This window comes from Ruditapes philippinarum, unplaced genomic scaffold (assembly GCF_026571515.1).
Source record: "Ruditapes philippinarum isolate M1 unplaced genomic scaffold, ASM2657151v2 ctg1107_1_1_1_1, whole genome shotgun sequence".
Taxonomy (NCBI): domain Eukaryota; kingdom Metazoa; phylum Mollusca; class Bivalvia; order Venerida; family Veneridae; genus Ruditapes; species Ruditapes philippinarum.
The window spans coordinates 84,393-109,382 of NW_026856188.1; the positions used below are offsets into that span (position 1 = coordinate 84,393).

Sequence of the window (24,990 nt, forward strand, 5' to 3'; positions counted from 1 at the left end):
TAGAAAATGTTTCATGCTAGATATCTTAGCTCTAGCTCCATGGGTTCTTTAAAAGAAGATTTTTTAAATTTTTACTATATGCATATAGGGAAAATCAATGACCCCCTGGGGCGGGGTCATTTTGACCCCAGGGCTTTTATTTGAACAAACTTGGTAGACACTTACTAGATGATGTTTCATGCTAAATATCTTAGCTCTAGCTCCATGGGTTCTTTAAAAGAAGATTTTTTAAGTTTTTACTATATGTATATAGGGAAAATCAATGACCCCCTGGGGCGGGGCCAATTTTGACCCCAGGGCTTTTATTTGAACAAACTTGGTAGACACTTACTAGAAGATGTTTCATGCCAAATATCTAAGCTCTAGCTCTTTGGGTTTTTTAAAAGAAGATATTTAAAGTTTTTTCTTTCGGTTGCCATGGCAACCAGAGTTCTGCATGGAATTAAATTCTTTGAACAATTTTTAAAGGTGACCACCAAAGGAACATTCCTGTGAAGTTTGAATGAAATTGGCCTAGTGGTTTATGAGAAGATGTCATTTAAAGTAAAAGTTTACGGACGGACGGACGCCGGACGAAAAGCGATCACAAAAGCTCACCCTGTCACTTTGTAACAGGTGAGCTAAAAACAACACATCCCAAAGCAAAACAAGAAAAACAAAAATCCGATGTACTCGGTGAACCTAATATTAGGCAGATTGGCATTTAAATCTTTTTACATGGCCAAGAGTTTTGTATTGTTGTGCTAGACATAATAGTTATTTCACAGACGAAAAAACAAATACTGTTTGCAAATGTCATTTTTTGGGCCCAATAATTAAATTTTTACTGGTTAAATGGACCTGCTTGTAAAAGAGCCTTACTATCAACAAAGTACAATGTGTTGACATTGGCGACACAAATTTAAAGATAAAATAGCTCAACTTGAACACAATCTATGACTATAAATAGACGCTCGTTTTGTGTTTTCAACCTTTGACAAATTGAGATGCAAACTGTAAGGTCGTTGTTTCTTTTACGCTTCCAAAAAGAATAAATACACCAGCACTCAGCTTCATTTTATCTAAGGTTTTTCAATAATTAAAAAACAAACAAACACTAATATGTTATTGTCAAGATTAAATGATAAACTTGATTTTTTATTTTAGCATAGTTATCAGTACACTATTTTACCTGCATTTGTTTCTTAGTATGACCAGCCTTTTTCTGGAATTCGTGTATATTGCTTACTGCCAAGCCAACCTTAAAATAAAAATAAAATAATATTTACATAACACATCAATTTTGAATCTGTTCGTTGCTTTCTTTTCAAAATCTTTAAAACTTATAACTTAAAATGTTATCAACGGTATATGAATATCAATTATATCAATTTGTAATTTGAGAAAAGTAAAGTAGTAGGACAAAAGAGACGACCCGTAGAACAAGACCAGTAGAACATAATTTTATAATTTTATGTATTACAGAAATATCACTTAATGGATGAATGATGTTTAAGGAGCTTTGTAATGTGTTGGTTGAATAATCTTATTCTATTAAATTACCAGAAGATTGATGACAACAATGGTCATCAACAACATGAAGCCGTAGAAAAACACATAGCTTATTGGCTTATAATGCACGGTCTCATCCAAAAATGTGGTGACAAAGTCCGGACCACCAATCATCATTGAAGTAGTTTTCATAAATGATATCCAAAATGTACCAAAATGTTGCTACAATGGAGAAACACACATTCATCAATCTTCACGAAAAATGAGCTATGTACGAGGGACATCCTAAATATTGCATTAAAGTTTATTAAGTAAACGTATTACAAACTCTTCACACTTTTGTGAGTAAATAAATATATTTACTTTCGTTTATACCTGACTAAACTGCAAATTGTACGGAAAATACGAAATTACTACTATTCAAGTTTCTTTTTAAGCAAGAGCGATTAGCGATCACATGTCGCCTGAATATGAAAAAAAATCAGTTTTATTGAAGGGTGATTTGACAGTTGGTTACCTATTTGTCGCGGGTAATATTGTAGCATGTCAAAGCTACTATCCTGGACAAGTTTCTGTTAGACAGACGGACGGACGGACGGACGGACGGACGGAGGTGACATTATGGGATTATCCCTTTGTTCTCTTAAACCCATGAGAAACCTTTTTCGCTACAAATACAGTCTGAACGAAATAAACACCGATATTTATTCCATAATGTTACTTGAGTCCATTCGGACAAACTGACGACGGTGAAATGATCATCATATGCCGAAATTGCCGATTTTATTTTTATGTATATCTGATTAAATATACCAGTACAAAGCATAATGCTCCGCAAATCGTCGCCATGTGTATCTGGTAAAATTTCTTTGACATCTGTCATCAACATGTTCTTACAGCATACATTATTTACTCACAAGTTGCAAAGAAAAAAAGTAAAATAAAGGCGTACTGATAACAGAGTAATGCACGTCATTTTCATAAATCGTCAAATGAAACAATAAAAAGAAAAAAGAAGAGAAAATGGTGAATTTAGAAATCTGACATATCTGTATGTTTGTAAAAAGTAGTCAAGGTTTAGAAACTTACTGTTATATCCACAAAACTTTCAGGAAATTCATTTAAATAAATCAACTTTACAGAAAGTACGAAATTCTGGATGAAAAGGATGTAACAATGCAATATTAAGACTTTTCTACTGCATTTAGAATGATTTATAAAAAAATCCATTGTCAAACTCTTGGCATTACAGGCAAACAATAGATAATAAAACAACCAACTTTTTAAAAAATAAATGACTGTCATTGCTCGCACTTTTGATGTAAAGTCTCTTCTCAGAGGTTTGTTCAAAAGAACATAATTCTTCATTGTGAATTAAGTCATATTCGGACATTATTCAAACACTATTTTTTTGCCATTGATAGTAAGCTATGTCTGTCTAACAACCGTTTAAAACTAGAACTCCGCGAGTCGGATGTGTCGCCTTGCCAACAGCATAGCTGTCAGTTAGGCATTTTCTTCTTAGATATAGGTTTTTTTATACACACTGCTCATGCAATTTACATGTACCTTTAACTTTAGTGGCATTTGAACTGATTGTAAATATGTGACGTCAAAATTAATAAAACTGCATAGTGCTTGAGATATGCTCCGGACAAGCCTAAGGGGACGGCGCCGCCGCCTCCGCCGATACCGCCAACAAAAGTGACTCCTATATGCCGTCCCTTTCAAGGCGAGAAAAAATGCATTTCTTGCAAATATAAGCCATTTCGTTCATTTTGATTCTCTGCCACAAAAACTGAGAATACGATATAACATACATCATAGGTCAATTTCCAAACACAGATAAATTGCTAAACATAAAGGAACAATTTTGAAATGATTGATAACTTAAAATGAAATCTCCAAATATGTAAGAAATATCAGTGAATTTCTAGACTCAAAGATGAAAATTGAAACTTATATTAATTCAGTTTTAAATCTTCCGTTGAAAGAGTCGTCCAACGGGGCATAAAAGGCAACATATTCGGACAAACTAAATCACTTGCAAATTATTTTCTCTCACTTTTTATTAGATATCTACAACAATATTGCACAAACGTTGTGTAAGATAGACTATAGGACAGAACATTGAAGCAAATATTAAATTGATAGCATCAACGTTAAATAAACTGTATCGTGAAAATCTGTATCAACAATCATTGGAAGTGGTGACCGATTGACAGCAATGAACACGAAATAAAAATTAAACAGCAGATTGATAGATATCATAACAAGCAACACATTTGACCTGCCATAAGCTATATTTGATCTTCTACAAAATAGGCAGTGGGATCATTGACACGGAATGACCACATGAATATAATAATACCGCAATGAATGTTTTTAATTGGCAACACGACTCATAACACTTTTGAGTCTAAAACGTTTGTAATCAGGAACCCTCAGAGGGAAAATCTGCTCAAATAATGTGAAAGAGGATGAACATTTTAGTCATTTCAAAACTTTTACCCGTGACAGCAAAATATAATGTATATACCTTAAAAGTATCCAATAACTGATGTACACGATTATATCTTTATAAAAAAGTAAGAAAATTAATGATATGGCCACTTTTATATACCGTTATAAATGTATTTGATTTTTGCATCATATGTCATTAACCGTCTTAAAATTTTACATTTATTGAACATCAATATTAAATACATTCATTTATGACAAAAATAAAGTTTAGTCAACATGCAAATGAACTTTTATATATTTTTCTTAGATATTATTATCATTATTACTTCTCGAATGTCGTTTAAAATAAACGTTTTGCAGAACTTTGTAATTTAGATAAAATAATAATCTTACATTGACCAATAACCATGATACTATTCTGTCATCTTACCTGGTTTTGAAACAGACAGTGGAAGGATATGGCAAATGCTACAATCAGATAGAAAAAGACAAGAAAGAACTTTGTAAACATCTTGATGATTCGTTTCAACATAACAACGTATATTCCAAGCCAGTCAAATTTCTGTATGATGCATAACATATTGGTCCAAGCAAAGAACACAGAGATCGTCCCACAAATCCATTGAAATGGCTGGAATATATTTTGATTGGGTGAATTTAAAACGATAAGTAAAACTGAATTTTAAATATGTTTTCAATAAACATTTTAGGAAAAATTTCTCTAGAAACTACTCACTTTCATTCTAATTTTAAGCTTGAAATGAGACATCAAGGACAGTAAAGAAATGGAAGGTGGTTGCCTTTGTAAATTTCAAAATTTAAACATAAGACTTTATTATAATTGAATAAAATCAAATCAATTAAAGATACATCTGTATCTGTACTTAACGTAAGAGTTATTTCCTTTACAGGAAGACAATATTATAATATCTAAAAATCCGCTCGTTTCTCATCAATGTTATATGTAGCAATTAGTCATACCGGCTTATATCCAAACTCGATGTCACAACCATTTATATCCACCACAAAAATAATTGCAGTAATGCATGTTACCCATTCCAGCCAATTTTCTATTTCCATAAAATATAACCACACTTTCCAAGAAAACATTTGTTTCATTTCTAGAATCTGTAAATTATAGGAAATTAAAGTAGATTTATTACAATAGTTCTTTTGGCATATAAAATACTATAAGAAGTGTAGGGAAAAATCAACACGTTCCAATAAAAAATTGAGATTCTGACTTCATTATTGCAGTCATCAATATAAACACCAATGATGAATATGAAATCGATATAAACTATAATATAAAAATATAAACTGTTATTTATCAAATGTTTGTAAAAGAATTTTGATTAGATGAAATACTGGTTGAAAAAGAAGAAAAATAAATAAATAAATATAAATAAAAGCATAAACAAAACAAAACCGTAGTCCCTAAAAACCATTAAAAACACACAATTGAAAAATTTGCAGACTCATTTGTATCAGCTTGCTCATGAACCTAGCTGATGTCGACGCTCTATAGAACTGGCGAATGTACACACGAACAAAAAAACAACAACAAAAAACAGTATATGAAACCAGACGGAATTTATTTACCTCAATCAAAATAACTACAACAGCCACGATGATGATTCCGGGTTGTGCAATCCTTGCAAATTCTGGAATTCTGTCATTTTCAAATTCCGAACACTCAACTTCATTGTAAGATGGCGAACTTTATTGCAATATGTAGATAAAATTCATGACAGAATTAAATAATTAACAGCACTTTAAATTCAAATGCATACCATATTGAAAGAAGTACTTTTTATACTATAATATATACTATATTACGTCCTAATAATGGGACCTTTTGCGAAGAATAAAACTGCAAAAACATTTGTAATTATGAAATTGATATGCAATAGCAGTTGAATGAAGCCTTCTCGTAGTATGATACTGAAATGTTTACAGCTAAAATCGCATTTCTCTTGTTTTAAGGCTTGCCCATGGCCATTTATCCATTAAAGGTCGTATTATGAGTCATTATTTTACAAAACAGTGTTGGATAATTCAACAAAATTTTAGGTTTCAATCGATGACTTAAAAGTAATCAAGCTATCGTTAACAAGAAAAAAGTTAAAATCATGGCAAACTTTGTTTACAAATCACTTTGATTTGAGATTGATATGACGCTATGCTGAAAAAGTTTTGTACGAACATATTAATTATACATGAAAACTGAGTAAAGTGTTCCGAAACAAATTCAACACATTTAACCGGAATTTAATTAACACATGTCACATACATTATTTTAAAAAATACATATAGTTGTACATGATTTAAAAAAATATATAAAGGCACAATGAATAATACGTATATAATTATTATAACTTACTTATTGAATTCATATGGAGCTCGCACATCGATTGCAAAACCAGTAAGCAATAACAGAAAGACCGCATACAGCAAAAAATTAGCGAAAGATAAAAAAAGACCAATCCTTATCCACTTCCTTCTAAGAAGAGCTGAAACTAGTGGATGGTCCAGCAATTGTGTCTGTTTGGACTTTACCTGAATAATTAAAGTGCTAGTTCTAGAAAAAAATCAATGGTAAATTATTTTATCATGCAACTGCTATGGTAACCGCCCGATAGGCCTAATGATTTTTGATATCAGGTCAGTATCCTGATATCAAAAATAAGCCCTGCCCATTTTAAAAGACCTTTTTCAATTGCTTATATTCTCATTTTTATCAGCATGTGAATTCTACAATTTTATCTCATACCCTTACAAGTCTTGAATCAAGATTCGATATTTATTATTTCTTTTTCTATTTCAATTACGAATAAATTAGATAGCAAATAGTTTTGCACCAACTAAATGAAGTGACGTCATGTAATTTATATAGCAAATGAAATCATCGATGTCAACGTCAAATTATACATGTAAACAAACAAACAGGCTAGACGATCTTTGAGAACTTGTAAATGTTTACTTTATTTCGTCAGATTATTATTTAATAAGTGAACAAATTGTTTCGTTAAACAAAAAGACACATTTGTGTTTGATTGCCGATTTGACTTTTCTTTGATTGAAATTATCGTGAAATTTTGAAATTGACAATTCAAGTAAAGTTTATGTGATTCTTAGGGATATTTTTATTGATGTTTAAAGGTAAGAATGTTATCGTGTTAAATTCTGTTGTATCTATTACCTCAGGAAATAATCTCTAGTTGAAAGAAAAAATGGCCGCCATATACAAATTTTAATTTTCAGGGGCGGAGGAATTTGTTTCAAGAATTATTTCTTTTAACAAAAATGCCCTTTCTACGAAATTCGCTATTTAAAAGTAGATTATTTTGTTATTTTGACAGTTTTTATGTGTTACATGATAATAGAAAAAAATGCTACTGTCTTTTGATATCAAACCTCGCCCCTTTCTAGCCCATATCAGCCACGCCTGATTAAATTGATATCAAAAGACAGTAGCATGTTATTATCTATTTATCATGCAACTGCTGTGGAATTGCCCGATAACACTTGCCTGATAAATATCTTTGATATCAGGTTAGTAACCTTATATTAAAAACAAGCCCGGCCATTTCAACGGACTTTTTTCAATTGCTTATATTCTCATTTTTCTCAGCCTTTGAATTTCTACATTTTTATCTTATACCCTTACAAGTCTCGAATCAAAATGTCATTTTTATTATTTTTATTTCGTCTTCAATTGCGAACAAATTAGATAGCGAAAAGTTAAGTACCAATTTAATAAAGTGACGCCATAATTCATTTCGCAAATGACATCATCGATGTCTACAGTACGTCAGAAACATGCTATCTACTGTAGAGAGTTTTCTTGGAGAACCTGTAAATTTTTGTTTAATTTGTTCCGCCAGAATATTATTAATTAAATAGTGCACAAATAGTTTCAATCAGAAAATAAGACGCATGTTTATGTAGCTTGTGTTTGATTGCCGACTTGACTTTTCTTTGATTGAAACAGATATTATGATAAACTTTTGAATTTGATATTTAACGGAAAAAATGCAGTTTAATTTATGTGATTCATAGGGATATTTTTGGATCGATGTTAAAAGGTAAGAATCTTATTTTATTTAATTATGTTGTATCTTTTATCAAAGGAAATAATCTCGAGTCGCAAGAAAAAGATGGTCGCCATTTACAAATTCTAAGTTTCAGGGGCACAGGGATTTGTTTTCAAGAATTATTTCTTCGAACAAAAAAAACCTACAAAAGTCGTTATTTAAAAGTAGATAATTCTGTAGTTTTGACAGTATTACATGATAAAAAGAAAGACATGCTAGTCTACTGTCTTTTGATATCAATTTTATCAGGGGCATAAACGGCTCGGCAAAGAAATAGAGGGCTAAAGAAAGCCCAACACGCAAAAGTGTAAAATATCGCAGGCTCGGTTTGATTGAGCCTGTTCACGGATGTGACAATGAAATAAAGAAAAACAGAATCCCTAAAGAAAGCCCAACACGAAAGTGCAAGTTAGGTCTACGCCCCCTAGCACCGACTTAAGCAGAATTCAACATTTAAACACAAAAATAGTGAAATTATGAAACTAAAATCAGAAACATCTTGTTAATCAATTTTTTTTTAATTTAGAAACATCCGCAGATGTGTTCAAACGGCTGCCATCTGGCATCATGGAACCTTCAATGTGACACAGTAATGTAATTCTAAGAAAAGCGGCTTATGGTCCCCAAGTAAAAGAATGCGTGTGCCCTTAACAAGAAAACAATGGGCGGAACTAATAAAAAGGATCTGAGGTTATGAAATATGATAAACAAGATCAACAAGGAAAGGCGGCGTTCCTGTATATCTCAGACAAGACGTCAAGAGACAAATTTAAAAAGCTGGCAACATATGCTAAGGGTGATTAGATCTACATACAGTCTGCAAGTAGGAATACTCGAACCACCCATGTTTAAAAAAGGCCAAATTCAAGAAACTAGAAATACCATGTAAAATGTATACACAACAAAATGTCGTGTTGAACAATCGTCAAGGATCGAAAATATAACATATAGCCTCGCCGCTTTCTAGCCTATATTAGCCTTGCCTGATAAAATTGATTTCAAAAGACAGTATGTTATTCTCAATAAATAATGCAACAAGAAAAAGTAAAAAATTGCATAAAATGAAATCGTAAAATCAAAATCAGTATGTTACCTTACCATTATCATTAGAGGGTGATTCGTTTTGATAACCTTTCCATCATTTGTGTATGGTGTATCTGAAAATACCATTGCAAAGGTTATTAATATCAAAATTTAAAAAAAAAATGTTTACCTTGTCATATATGCATAGTTTTGGCTAATAAACAATAAAAACATTGACATTATCTTAACATGGAAATCTTAAACACGAGACTAATCAAAGATTAAATGAATTATCAATCCTAATGTTTACTGGCATGCGAACAGTTTCCGTACAGAAGCAGTACCCGTTTTTTTTCATTTTAACGCTTCATTTTTACTTGCATTCTTAAAGAAATGATATCAAATCAAGCATTTTATGAACAAAACAAAATCTAAGTGTCAGCTTGGCAGTACGTATAAAAAGTTTTATTTTAAATCACTTTCACCTGTGCGATGTCAAAACGTGACCTTATGAACATTGGTGGACTCCGTCCTTGCGCGCGCATGCGCAAAATACTTACAAATGAGGTCCGTTGAAAGGATTTCCACTAATAACACCTGTGTACCGTTTAAAGCATTTCCACTTATACCAACTGTGTACAGATAAGTGGGCAATATGATGAAATATCAAGCATATAAGCACGCCCTTGCATGTGAAGGCGTAGGGGCAACTGTACAAGGTAATAGATACTTAAGTTTAGTCTTCGCTATATATCCTGAATGACACGTATTTACCTCTGGGAATATGTTATCTTCAACAATTTTAAATGAAAAAATTGGTCTTATGTAACAATATTGTTTAATTATAGTGGGTTATATTTTATGTACGGGAACTACTTTTCTTCACACAAAATAATGGTTAATTTCGGTACCCCTTAAGAGGCCTCATAACTTACAGATATTCTATCACTGCGGTATACAGTACCCCGGATATTGCTCGACATTATGAGGACTTTCATCCCATTTTGCGATTTTGGACGGGGACAAAAGTAAGTTCACTGACGATATTTAGTCATTTTGAATTGGTTAGATATAAATTTCATAGAAAAACAAATACTTTGATAATTTCTCTAGTTACTGAAAACCCAAATATTTTGAGAATAATTAGGAGGTAAAATTTTTCTCTTTGCTCTCGTGATAAATGAGCAAATTTAATGATTTTGTGAATATACTACCTTAAAAGAAAAAGTTGAATCGAGTGAAATGTGATAGCGATGATAATATTTATGTTGTAAATGTTCAATCAACAATAGAATTTCAGATGTCAGCGCATTTTGAGAATACATGAACATGTTAGTGTACCGAGTATTGCGTTGGAGTTGCTTGCCGGTGTCACGAGTATTGCTTTTTAGTGTAACGGGTATTGGTTATTAACATCGAGTGAACACAGAGTATTTACCACATTCAATCTTCTTATTGTGTATACGTATTGACATTTTTGGTGCAGAACATGCAGAGTGCGGAGGTACTTTACTTGAAACATCTGCGAATAATCCATAGGCAGTGAGATTTTCATTCCTGCTAATGAAAAAACTCAGTCAAACAAAGTCAGCAATTTTCTGTGTTTACAAAGCTCTTGTTGCTATCGTAGGATCAACCTTCTCAGATTTTATTAATAATTATTACATATCTAACAAAAAAAGAAACAAAATTGCATCGAAAGTGCATTATGATGCCTCAGAATTGTCAATATTAGACGGTATTGCGCAAGTGTGCCAATGTCTGATATCAACCCACTTTCTATTATGCCAAAAATCCATATAAAGGTAACTTTAGGTCATTTTGCACCTGCATTTTAGCAACGGCAGACTGTCTGCACGTGAAATTTTATACGTCATTAGTAATGAGTTATGACGTTTGAGCGGGTAAATCTCAAACCGAATAATGGATTTATTAAAGGGCAGCAAATGCAATAAAACGGTTATGTTCCCTAAGACGATACCTCGGGCCAATAATTTACTTAATTGTGTGTCGATATGTTTCTTAAGACACACTTGCCCTGTAAAAACGTATAATTAATGCCATATAAATATGTGTTTTTCTTCTTTTTAGGGTTGGGTCTCCCTGATCACAGTTTCTTGAGACATTTATTTAAAGATTTTTATCGTCAATTTTGCTCCCGACCTTGCCGCCGACTATAAGCACACACTTAAACGCCAGCCTTATTAACAGCTTAAACTTTATTTCATCCGTACTGTGTGATTTTCAATCAAAAGGGAAATTAAAACTCTGTATTTGTCCGTAGAAAAAGAACAGTAATAACACTGAATATATGCATTGTTGAATCAGAAATATTTGAATAAATATCATAAACAGTACATTACCGGCAAAATAAAATGGCATCAATAGACAGACGTAAAAATTAGAAAAAAATATCGATTATCTATTCTAATTTGCTTATTCTGTTTTGCAATACACTGTACACTAAAGTTGGGCTGTTTTGCAATACTCTGTACACTTAAAATCAATACTCGGTACACTTTCTTGTATCTTTTTTGGCCTGTATTCTTTTGTACTTTGATACTTTTTGCCTGCAATTTGGACTAAGCATACTTTGATTATGATTTTAAAAAAATGCTCGACTCAGAATGTTTTAATCTTGGTAATATAATAATTTCCAACGATTCTACAGTATCGTGGTCAGTATTTTCTAGTGAGCAGCCGATCGTTTAGGGGTAGTTTTACAAATATCTGTAATACTTTGTTGTCTTTTAGAGCTACAAAAATACCTCTAGATATATAAAACCCATTGAGATAAATGAAATAGACATTAGTTTGGAAAATATCGTCGCTGAACTTACCTTTGTCCCCCGTTTGCAGTCGCGAATTGGGATGAAAGTCCTCATAATATCGAGCAATATCCGTGGTACGGTATACCGCAGTGTCTATGTTTAGAACATAATGGAATTTCTATAATGTGTGTAACGAACCAAATTTTGATATGTAACAATCATTTGTTTTTATGAGTGAGTGTTATGAAAAATAATGCTTAAGTAAATACGATTTTTGGACGGGAATTGCTCGCATGCAAGTACCCCCCTCAAACACAAAATAAATAAATAAATATTAAATATAAAAAAAGAAAAACCCTGTAATTTAGCCAAAATTTATATGAAACATAATTGAGATAATCCATACAATCAAATTTTTTTTTTAAATTTGCAAAATAAATTTACTGTCGCAAAATACTTAAGAAACGGTAGAGTTTGCTAAAACGTTTATATGATGTTTACGACGGTGTGCATCGGCTATGTACAGGTAGCCTACTTAAATCCGACTTTGGCAATAATTGATGATTTTTTATATATACTAGTCTAGGCTAAAGATGAAGAAATACAGTTATTAAATGCAGACAAAAAAATCAAAATAAAAAGTTAGGTGAACATTTATTCTTAGTTTCAATATAAAATATAAGATAAATCACATAATAATGATTTATGGCTCATCGTGTCAACTTTCTTTGATGTCATTGCATACTAAAATATGTAATATTTTCCTTTCTTTCACAGGAGCGTTTCGACTATATATCATTTTGGGTATGACAAATTGTAAAATTGTTAACAATAAATCAACTTATTATAGCTTTATCATGTAAGGATACTCTATATATTTAAAAGGTAAAAAAGGAACCTTTGTATTACAACGTCGCACTGTTAATGTTTATAGTTCACATTTTCAGGTTGTTGAATGCCAGTACTAAACTGTTCAGTAGATATGACAGAAAAGTAATGACGGAAGCGTTAATGTGTCGTAAAAACAAAAAATCATTTCAGAAAGGAATCGTCCTACAACATGTGTCACACAATATCAATTACTAAGAAATAATTGTATAATGGTGACTTACGTTACCGTTAGTGTATATCAATACAGACTGTTTTACGCAAAGGAGTTTCATATGAACACACAATTATGGAAAATTATTTGAAAAAGGGTTGCACTTGTCGAATTCTAATATTCATGTCACAATATGTCACAGGAATTTTTATCTATATTAATTGACATGTGAAATTATTTTAGCTCTGAAGCAAAACAATCAAAACAGAAATTAATGTATTTTTTTCATTCTACATGTTGTTTATATATTTGAAAGTTCATGTTAACTATTAATTGTTTTCAATGTTCAAGAGTTAAATAAATAAAAAAGCGTATAACTAAAGTCCACTTTCTTGTTAGTTTTTTTTACAAACAATTAATATCATGAGTGTTTTTGTAACGTAATTCACGGCCGAAAGTTATATGCTTCCGTTCATTGAGAGTATTTCTTTATTCTTGAGGTTGTTTTTAAAAATATTTATGTAATAAGTTCACTTAAAGATTCAATTTTACGAATATGCAACAATTTGTCGAGCTGACTACTGTGAAACTCATGTGACAAATATTCTGAAAAATTGCTAAACTAAAAGTGAAATGGCTATGGAGACAACAGTATCTTAAATATTTAAAGATGATGGAGAAAAAGCCAAACCGGGGCCGAAAAAGTAATATAGATATTGACATTGTTTTAAGACAGGCCATTGAGTTATTGAACGTGGCGGTGCTTTTTTATAGGACTAATAACGTATAGTTATTTAATAATGTATGTTATCCAGCCAACTTAAGGAATGTTCTATTCCTGTGACCGTTCGTCCATTTTCAAATATTTTGTAAATAATTGACAAAATTTCTTTGATGTCATTGCATACTAAAATATGTAATATTTTCCTTTCTTTCACCGGAGCGTTTCGACTATATATCATTTTGGATATGACAAATTGTAAAATTGTTAACAATAAATCAACTTATTATAGCTTTATCATGTAAGGATACTCTATAGATTTAAAAGGTAAAAAAGGAATCTTTGTATTACAACGTCGCACTGTTAATGTTTATAGTTCACATTTTCAGGTTGTTGAATGCCAGTACTAAACTGTTCAGTAGATATGACAGAAAAGTAATGACGGAAGCGTTAATGTGTCGTAAAAACAAAAAATCATTTCAGAAAGGAATCGTCCTACAACATGTGTCACACAATATCAATTACTAAGAAATAATTGTATAATGGTGACTTACGTTACCGTTAGTGTATATCAAGACAGACTGTTTTACGCCGAGTTTCATATGAACACACAATTATGGAAAATTATTTGAAAAAGGGTTGCACTTGTCGAATTCTAATATTCATGTCACAATATGTCACAGGAATTTTTATCTATATTAATTGACATGTGAAATTATTTTAGCTCTGAAGCAAAACAATCAAAACAGAAATTAATGTATTTTTTTAATTCTACATGTTGTTTATATATTTGAAAGTTCATGTTAACTATTAATTGTTTTCAATGTTCAAGAGTTAAATAAATAAAAAAGCGTATACTAAAGTCCACTTTCTTGATAGTTTTTTTTTAGAAACAATTAATATTATGAATGTTTTTGTAACGTAATTCACGGCCGAAAGTTATTGCTTGTTCATTGAGAGTACAGTTTGACTCTCGATAACTCGAAATTCAGGGACTTTTACTTCGAGAGAAACGGAATTCGAGTAACGTGGATCTGCCGCCATTACGTTGATATTCGTACATATATATACATGTACCTGATTGAATGTGCAAAGAAGTAGGTTTGTTATTGTTGATAGCGTAATGCTGCAATATTTAACCGTTGAAATGACTGTAAATCACTTACAAATACAAATTTTAAATGAACAAAATATATTATTCAAAATTTAATACATGTAAATTAATAGTGAAATATAAACACAAGCATCCGTAGCAATGACATAAATGCAAGTTAGTCAGTATTCATCAGTAATTCACATGTTTCTAATACGCACTCATGATAATTCATTACAATAAAGCACAATAACACATTTATTTCAAACAACAATTATATCTAATGTTTAAAGTAAATTGATCATCGGACGAAAACGAAAGTAGCAACTATCGTGAACCGGAAGTAAATAATAATGTATGCAATATGACGGAAAATTAATTATAAAAATGTCATTTACGTTGAAAACACAAATCAATACCTAGGCTGGTACAATTAAATTAATTAAATCTGAATTTACTTATCTAACTGTTAAAACCAATTAAGTCCTGAAACCGATTAAAGCCACTTTCACGACGTGCTAATAAAACATGATGACCGGCAATTAAAATTACTATGAAACGTGTGAATCACGAGTGACAACATCTCAACTTGATGTCGCCGACCTTTGACCAGTCGGCTGTTTTCACACTTCGACTAATTGAGATGAAAATATCTTGGACTTTAATTGACGGGACCAAATTTTCTTTTCGACTAAACAGGAGTCTCGGTAAGTCAAAATTTGACCTAAGCGGAAATAAAATACAAAGATAAAGAAGGAAATTTGACGGGACTTTAGAAATTCTTCGACTAACGCGGAATTTCGAGTAAAGCGATTTTGACTTATTGAGAGTCAACTGTATTTCTTTATTCTTGAGGTTGTTTTTAAAAATATTTATGTAATATGTTCACTTAAAGATTCAATTTTACGAATATGCAACAATTTGTCGAGCTGACTACTGTGAAACTCATGTTACAAATATTCTGAAAAATTGCTAAACTAAAAGTGAAATGGCTATGGAGACAACAGTATCTTAAATATTTAAAGATGATGGAGAAAAAGCCAAACCGGGGCCGAAAAAGTAATATAGATATTGACATTGTTTTAAGACAGGCCATTGTGTTATTGAACGTGGCGGTGCTTTTTTATAGGACTAATAACATATAGTTATTTAATAATGTATGTTATCCAGCCAACTTAAGGAATGTTCTATTCTTGTGACCGTTCGTCCATTTTCAAATATTTTGTAAATAATTGACAAAATGTAAGGAACAATGATTTATAACAATTGTAAAAGAAGCTACAGATAGTTTGCTATATTGCCACTGAGGATCTTGTTTTCAATTTACTTTATAACAAGTTACAAAAGTAAAAAAAACCCCGATTTTTAGAAAATAAGAATTGTAATGTTTTGTGAGCTTCATGGTCCTTTATTATTGTTTCAATATTTTTACCAAATAATGTAGCAAAATGTTCATACATAATTACTTTTACTTTAAAGAGTGTTTTTGATGCCAAAATTTACGTGGCTCGTTCCATGTTTTTTTTGTCAAGTTTTTTACTTTCATCTAATTTATACCTACATTTTGCCTTTGAATTGATCTTTTTGTATTTATTAAACACTTTTAAAAAATTATGTATGTTTTTCTAAGTATTACTGTTAACAAAATAAATATCTAAACCCTTTTAGCATTTTTTCATATGGTTTTGCATTACCAAACCATTTTTATTGATATAATGTCGTTTTGTGACATATGAAACGATATGTAACTACCGAATATTTCTAAACCATTGTATGGTAAACAGATTAAAGGGTATAAAGAAACGAAGCGATAAGTGAGGACATGTGTTGACGGATGATGGCAAAATTAAGCACTTCTGCCAAAAGTTAATTGGAAAGTCTGCGGCTGCTTTGTAGCATGTCGGAACAATGGTGGTGCGGGCGCCACAGAAATCATTAATGGACAATATCGCCATTTTTTTGAAGCCCATCACTAAGTCCAAAACCATACAATCGGTCCTGTAACATTTCATAACTCTGACGAATATTATTGAACTGACAAAAATGACGACGAAATGTACATCTAGACCTGATTTTGAACATCCTGTAAAGTTTGGATGAAATTGCAACATCAGTAGGAGTAGTCCAGACAAGTTTTGTAACCGACGGACAGATGGACGGTCTTCCTGTCTTGAAAGTATGGGGTAATTCCATTAACTTCCAGTCATATCTAAAACCCTATATGCAGCCTATTCGCACCAAATAATCAACCTTTCCCAACATATACGATCTGAACAGAATTAAAATAACACGGAAACTCAACCTATAATGTCACTTGAGTCTGTATGGACGGGCGACAGAGAAGTAACCCCTGTATGAAGCAGACACTCTATATCAGGCAACACAAAAATCAGTTACAATTACATAAGCCTGATATTTTAACTTCAGCAATTAGCACCAAATAATCACTTTCGAACTTACGATCTGAAAGATATTAAATAACGGAATCACTATATGTACTTGAGTCTTATGACGCACAATTTGTCTAATCATGACTACTTAATTGTTAAATTTTAATGTTTCATTAGAATTTTCCGCTTTAGTATTAATATTTCTTCTTACATATGTTTTGTCAATTTGATTCACACTTTTTATCCATTTTCATAAAAATCAAATTATTAAGATATCACACCTCTGAAGTAAGCAACACAAAACATTATACATTTTCATTAAGTAAAGTAGACAATGATAAATAACACTAGTGATTAATAAAATAAAGTAGAATAGCAAATGAGTCAGTGTGTCATACCTTCACTAGTCTTTATCTGTCTGTTCTACATTTCCTGGATCTTTAGGTTTGAATAAAATGGAACATATTGTACGCACATAACCAAATATATACAGTACAGAGCTTCCGTTTTAGTATTAACATTTCTTCTTACATATGTTTTGTTAATTTGATTCACACTTTTTATCAATTTTTAAAACAAGAAATATTATATGCCCGAAATTGTTTTTTTTTATAAAGATGAAGCATTTGTAAGACATGGGAATTAAATAAAGTATTACCCTCTTCAAATAGCAATCCTCCCATGAAGTTTGAATATTATCGACCAAATGGAACGTAAGTCATGCTCTGGAAGCTGCTTTCAGTTTTGAGGTAATAGTGACCTTGAACTTTGACCTTGTAATCCCAAAATCAAAAGGGATCGTCTACCCAATATGGACAATCATCCTATGAAGTTTGAACAATGTGGGCCAAATGGAACTTAAGTAATGCTCCGGAAACTGTTTTCAGTTTTAAGGTGATAGTGACCTTGACCTTTGACCTAGTAACCCCAAAATCAAAAGGGGTCTTCTACCCAATATGGACAATCATATTATGAAGTCTTAACACTGTGGGCTAAATGGAACTTAAGTTATGCTCCGGCAACTGTTTTTAGTTTTAAGGTAATAGTGACCTTGACCTTTGACCTAGAAACCTCAATATCAATAGGGGTCTTCTACCCAATATGGACAATCATATAATGAAGTTTTAACACTGTGGGCTAAATGGAACTTAAGTTATGCTCCGGCAACTGTTTTCAGTTTTAAGGTAATAGTGACCTTGGCTTTTGACCTTGTGAACCCAAATTCAATAGGGGTCTTCTACCTAATATGGACAATTCCATTATGAAGTTTGAACACTGTGGGCCAAAGGGAACTTAAGTTATGCATCGGCAAATGTTTTCAGTTTTAAAGTAAAAATGACCTTGATCTTTGACCATGAACCCCAAAATCAATAAGGGTCTTCTACCCAATATGGACAATCATCCGATGAAGTTTGAACACTGTGGGCCAAATGTAACTAAAGATATGCTCCGGAAACCAAATTGCTAACGGACGGACAGACAGACGGACCCAGGGGGTATAATATAATATGCCCGAAATTCTTTCGGGCATATAAAAATCAAATCATTATGATATCACACCTTTGAAGTAAGCAAGACAAAACAATTTACATTTTTATTGAGTAAAGTAGACAATGGTTAATAACCTTCAATACCTTCACTTGTTTTCTTGTTTATGTCTTTATCTGTCTGTTCTACATTTCCTGGATCTTTAGGTTTGAATAAAATGGAACATATTTTACGCACATAACAAATAAATACAGTACAGAGGGTATTTGTTTGATTTTTACATGGTTACAAAGGCCATATATTTGCTTTTCCAGTAGCTGACTTCTGCTGAGTAACTGTATATATTTTTCAAGAATTGAGTTTGTTTATTCTTTATGTATGTCAATTATGTTTTAGAAAATGGCTTATTCTTTAAAGTCTTTATATTCTTTTTATCCATTTTCATAAAAATCAAATTATTAAGATATCACACCTCTGAAGTAAGCAACAAAAAACATTATACATTTTCATTAAGTAAAGTAGACAATGATAAATAACACTAGTGATTAATAAAATAAAGTAGAAAAGCAAATGAGTCAGTGTGTCATACCTTCACTAGTTTTCTTGTTTATGTCTTTATCTGTCTGTTCTACATTTCCTGGATCTTTAGGTTTGAATAAAATGGAACATATTTTACGCACATAACCAAATATATACAGTACAGAGCTTCCGTTTTAGTATTAACATTTCTTCTTACATATGTTTTGTTAATTTGATTCACACTTTTTATCAATTTTTAAAACAAGAAATATTATATGCCCGAAATTGTTTTTTTTTATAAAGATGAAGCATTTGTAAGACATGGGAATTAAATAAAGTATTACCCTCTTCAAATAGCAATCCTCCCATGAAGTTTGAATATTATCGACCAAATGGAACGTAAGTCATGCTCTGGAAGCTGCTTTCAGTTTTGAGGTAATAGTGACCTTGAACTTTGACCTTGTAATCCCAAAATCAAAAGGGATCGTCTACCCAATATGGACAATCATCCTATGAAGTTTGAACAATGTGGGCCAAATGGAACTTAAGTAATGCTCCTGAAACTGTTTTCAGTTTTAAGGTGATAGTGACCTTGACCTTTGACCTAGTAACCCCAAAATCAAAAGGGGTCTTCTACCCAATATGGACAATCATATTATAAGGTCTTAACACTGTGGGCTAAATGGAACTTAAGTTATGCTCCGGCAACTGTTTTTAGTTTTAAGGTAATAGTGACCTTGACCTTTGACCTAGAAACCTCAATATCAATAGGGGTCTTCTACCCAATATGGACAATCATCCAATGAAGTTTTAACACTGTGGGCTACATGGAACTTAAGTTATGCTCCGGCAACTGTTTTCAGTTTTAAGGTAATAGTGACCTTGGCTTTTGACCTTGTGAACCCAAATTCAATAGGGGTCTTCTACCTAATATGGACAATTCCATTATGAAGTTTGAACACTGTGGGCCAAAGGGAACTTAAGTTATGCATCGGCAAATGTTTTCAGTTTTAAAGTAAAAATGACCTTGATCTTTGACCATGAACCCCAAAATCAATAAGGGTCTTCTACCCAATATGGACAATCATCCGATGAAGTTTGAACACTGTGGGCCAAATGTAACTAAAGATATGCTCCGGAAACCAAATTGCTCACGGACGGACAGACAGACGGACCCAGGGGGTATAATATAATATGCCCGAAATTCTTTCGGGCATATAAAAATCAAATCATTATGATATCACAACTTTGAAGTAAGCAAGACAAAACAATTTACATTTTTATTGAGTAAAGTAGACAATGGTTAATAACACTTTGCCTAGTGATTAATAAAATAAAGTAGAAAAGCAAATGAGTCAGTGTGTCATACCTTCACTAGTTTTCTTGTTTATGTCTTTATCTGTCTGTTCTACATTTCCTGGATCTTTAGGTTTGAATAAAATGGAACATATTTTACGCACATAACAAATAAATACAGTACAGAGGGTATTTGTTTGATTTTAACATGGTTACAAAGGCCATATATTTGCTTTTCCAGTAGCTGACTTCTTCTGAGTAACTGTATATATTTTTCAAGAATTGAGTTTGTTTATTCTTTATGTATGTCAATTATGTTTTAGAAAATGGCTTATTCTTTAAAGTCTTTATATTCTTTTTATCCATTTTCATAAAAATCAAATTATTAAGATATCACACCTCTGAAGTAAGCAACACAAAACATTATACATTTTCATTAAGTAAAGTAGACAATGATAAATAACACTGGTGATTAATAAAATAAAGTAGAAAAGCAAATGAGTCAGTGTGTCATACCTTCACTAGTTTTCTTGTTTATGTCTTTATCTGTCTGTTCTACATTTCCTGGATCTTTAGGTTTGAATAAAATGGAACATATTTTACGCACATAACCAAATATATACAGTACAGAGCTTCCGTTTTAGAATTAACATTTCTTCTTACATATGTTTTGTTAATTTGATTCACACTTTTTATCAATTTTTAAAACAAGAAATATTATATGCCCGAAATTGTTTTTTATTATAAAGATGAAGCATTTGTAAGACATGGGAATTAAATAAAGTATTACCCTCTTCAAATAGCAATCCTCCCATGAAGTTTGAATATTATCGACCAAATGGAACGTAAGTCATGCTCTGGAAGCTGCTTTCAGTTTTGAGGTAATAGTGACCTTGAACTTTGACCTTGTAATCCCAAAATCAAAAGGGATCGTCTACCCAATATGGACAATCATCCTATGAAGTTTGAACAATGTGGGCCAAATGGAACTTAAGTAATGCTCCGGAAACTGTTTTCAGTTTTAAGGTGATAGTGACCTTGACCTTGACCTAGTAACCCCAAAATCAAAAGGGGTCTTCTACCCAATATGGACAATCATATTATGAAGTCTTAACACTGTGGGCTAAATGGAACTTAAGTTATGCTCCGGCAACTGTTTTTTAGTTTTAAGGTAATAGTGACCTTGACCTTTGACCTAGAAACCTCAATATCAATAGGGGTCTTCTACCCAATATGGACAATCATATAATGAAGTTTTAACACTGTGGGCTAAATGGAACTTAAGTTATGCTCCGGCAACTGTTTTCAGTTTTAAGGTAATAGTGACCTTGGCTTTTGACCTTGTGAACCCAAATTCAATAGGGGTCTTCTACCTAATATGGACAATTCCATTATGAAGTTTGAGCACTGTGGGTCAAAGGGAACTTAAGTTATGCCTCGGCAAATGTTTTCAGTTTTAAAGTAAAAATGACCTTGATCTTTGACCATAAACCCCAAAATCAATAAGGGTCTTCTACCCAATATGGACAATCATCCGATGAAGTTTGAACACTGTGGGCCAAATGTAACTAAAGATATGCTCCGGAAACCAAATTGCTAACGGACGGACAGACAGACGGACCCAGGGGGTATAATATAATATGCCCGAAATTCTTTCGGGCATATAAAAATCAAATCATTATGATATCACACCTTTGAAGTAAGCAAGACAAAACAATTTACATTTTTATTGAGTAAAGTAGACAATGGTTAATAACACTTTGTCTAGTGATTAATAAAATAAAGTAGAAAAGCAAATGAGTCAGTGTGTCATACCTTCACTAGTTTTCTTGTTTATGTCTTTATCTGTCTGTTCTACATTTCCTGGATCTTTAGGTTTGAATAAAATGGAACATATTTTACGCACATAACAAATAAATACAGTACAGAGGGTATTTGTTTGATTTTAACATGGTTACAAAGGCCATATATTTGCTTTTCCAGTAGCTGACTTCTTCTGAGTAACTGTATATATTTTTCAAGAATTGAGTTTGTTTATTCTTTATGTATGTCAATTATGTTTTAGAAAATGGCTTATTCTTTAAAGTCTTTATATTCTTTTAATTTCTAATTAAACAAAAAATGTCGAACATAAATGTTTATTGGAACTCAATGAAATGTTAAGCTGTGCAAAAAAATCAACCAATAGTAAAATCCTTAGGTTTGTCAGACTTGTGACAAATCATTTGCCTTGAAATTGAATTCTGCTCACATATTAAAGTTCACGTGCAGATCACACAAAGTATGTTCGGTGACCCTCAACGCCCTAATTCTGATTTTTGTCACGACATATAGATATTGTGTGAATGCATCAGTTGAAATTTAGGCATTATAATACAAAACCTTTCTTTTTACGTGTTGTTTCTTTCCATCTGCCTAGATAGCACGCGTCATCTAGAAATTCATAATTGAAGTTCACATTAAAGTTCTCATCCTTTGTTGACTCGATCTGTACGCATTTATCAAATACCACCTTGGCAACGTCTTACAGAAAAAAGTTTAAAACATAACATTTAAAGTGATTATCACAAAATTACAAAGGCAAAACACAATCAAGATGTCACTTACAATTAAATTTAAACACTCGACAATGCCGCCAAAATAAAGTTTGCTACATAGATGAAAAGAGTTTGTTTTTATGTTATAATTTGTAACAAGTTAAACCTGAATTGCATTTGTCATATGATGTAAAATTCATTGTTTCATGCATTTGGCATACTTTACGAAATGTAAAAAAAGAGATAAAGAGCATGAAAATGCAATCATCGATATATAAGAAAGGTAATTGCGTAGTTTGCAAACAATAGCAACTGACATGAAAAATTCAACACACCAGGCATTTTTCTTATAAGTTTCCTCATTGGTGTGTCAACAGATTCATCAATCTTTGATCTAGACTGCATCATTATCTGCCATTTTTCAGAATCTTCCACTTGAAAGATAATATAAGCAATTTCTCTGGAAAATATAAAACAGTGGTTGTGTTTCTCCAAAATCCAATGTCAAATAGTATTTGCAATACATCATGATGAAACCCATGACATAGCCTTTTTGAGATATGTCATGGTATAGAAAATGCAATTATAAAAGAAGTTAGTCATCAAAAAGATAAAAAAGATAAAGAAGAAGAAGTAGAAGACAAGAACAAGAGAAGAAGAAGAAAACGAAGCAGAAGAAGTTACAATAACATAAGATAAATACTTACACTTGATTTTCATTAATCGCCAGATCCAAACAATTCCAAAAAGAAGTTTTAAGTTCATCTCGGTCGGTTTTTTCAAGCAACACACGAAACACTTCAGACTGCCCTTTCTCTGCAGCATAATGTATTGGCTTCATCTGTTGTTTTTAAAAATACTTAGATCGTTCTTTTTGTACTTTAATGAGCAATGGAAATGTTTTGTAGTTTTGTATTATACATGTATTAGTTCTGATGCTCACTAACGAAAACCTTATTCATCATTATTTGTTAATTAATAGGAAAGATAAATTGTATTAAAAAGCTATGTATAATGAACAATAAAAGAGTTAAACAATGTTAATTAAGGTTTAATGAAGAGATAACATTATGGACTAAACAGACGTATCATTCATTCAATTTGCAATCCAACAAAGTTATTATTCGAAGGGCTATTCGTTTTTCATTTGTATTTAAAAAATAGAACTGCACAAACCACTAACCATCATAAGGTCAATGGAATTTTGCGTAATCATCCAATCATAATCAGGATAATTCACCCCTTTTCTCATTAAATATTAAGTATGGTTATCAACATTCTATTTAAGTCTAAATGAGCCTAAACAGAAGAACAACACGAATTGTTTTGTTTCTCAACATGACAATAGTCACTTATTCTAGATAGCGTTTGAAAAATGAACACTATATTGAACGTTAGTTTGAAATTTAGAATCGGTTTGAATCGAGAATTAGTGAATTTAAGCTCAAATTAATACACTTTTATAACTTAATAAAGTCAAAACTAAGTATCTGAGGACTTACGTACACAGGACTTATTTATTGCTAAATGCAACTTTTTAAACAAGTGGTATACGAGTATGAATATCAGACAAATCCATAGAATTACTAGCCTATGGGCTTAAATCCTTTTAATATTGCTTCAAAATATGAAAGTGATCAGGTAAACTAAGTTTGAAACAAATATGATTGACTGTTTTGTCACATAATGGACCGGAGTGATATGATTACCCAATGTAACCGATTTAGAGGGTCACAAAAATTGAAAATTCGAAAAAGCGAAGCTGACAAACAGGCTGAGGGTCATGGACAAATGACGTCTACACCACACAATTTTTTGCTGTTTAGTAGTTCCTTGTGGCATTTCTTTAATTTACCATTTCGTTATCACCTTCATTGATTTTCGCTTTATCTATCAACCTTTTTGTACATTCCAACAGTCCTTTTTCGGCAGCATAGCTTATTGGCGTTCTACCGTGATTGTCTCTGCAGTTATACAATAAATTGGACAAAATCAGTGTAATAATATACGTCATTAAATTGCCTAATTGCTTAAACACACATGAATCATAGTACTTAGT

At 31.9% G+C, this 24,990-nt stretch overlaps 2 protein-coding genes and 1 long non-coding RNA gene across 3 annotated transcripts in view; all 3 read right to left on the bottom strand.

Moving 5' to 3' along the window:
* Positions 1-1,162: 1,162 nt before the first annotated feature.
* On the bottom strand, positions 1,163-9,232 carry LOC132745719 (transient receptor potential cation channel subfamily A member 1 homolog). The gene is made up of 7 exons (XM_060734682.1): positions 9,150-9,232; positions 6,338-6,513; positions 5,557-5,674; positions 4,936-5,082; positions 4,385-4,585; positions 1,543-1,713; positions 1,163-1,240 (listed from the first exon to the last, which is right to left on the bottom strand). The coding sequence occupies exons 1-7, from the start codon at positions 9,219-9,221 to the stop codon at positions 1,163-1,165; spliced, it is 963 nt and encodes a 320-aa protein (XP_060590665.1). The 5' UTR covers positions 9,222-9,232.
* A 13,550-nt stretch (positions 9,233-22,782) lies between these two features.
* On the bottom strand, positions 22,783-23,771 carry LOC132745716 (uncharacterized). The gene is made up of 3 exons (XR_009627896.1): positions 23,639-23,771; positions 23,267-23,391; positions 22,783-22,917 (listed from the first exon to the last, which is right to left on the bottom strand). It is a non-coding gene; the product is annotated as an uncharacterized LOC132745716 (long non-coding RNA).
* A 1,006-nt stretch (positions 23,772-24,777) lies between these two features.
* Positions 24,778-24,990, bottom strand: part of LOC132745715 (ankyrin-2-like) — a gene marked incomplete at its 5' end in the record, with an annotated part of 28,500 nt that continues 28,287 nt past the window's right edge. Inside the window, one exon of the mRNA XM_060734677.1 lies at positions 24,778-24,895. Coding sequence (XP_060590660.1) covers positions 24,778-24,895 — 118 coding nt within the window. The remainder of the gene's footprint in view (positions 24,896-24,990) is intronic.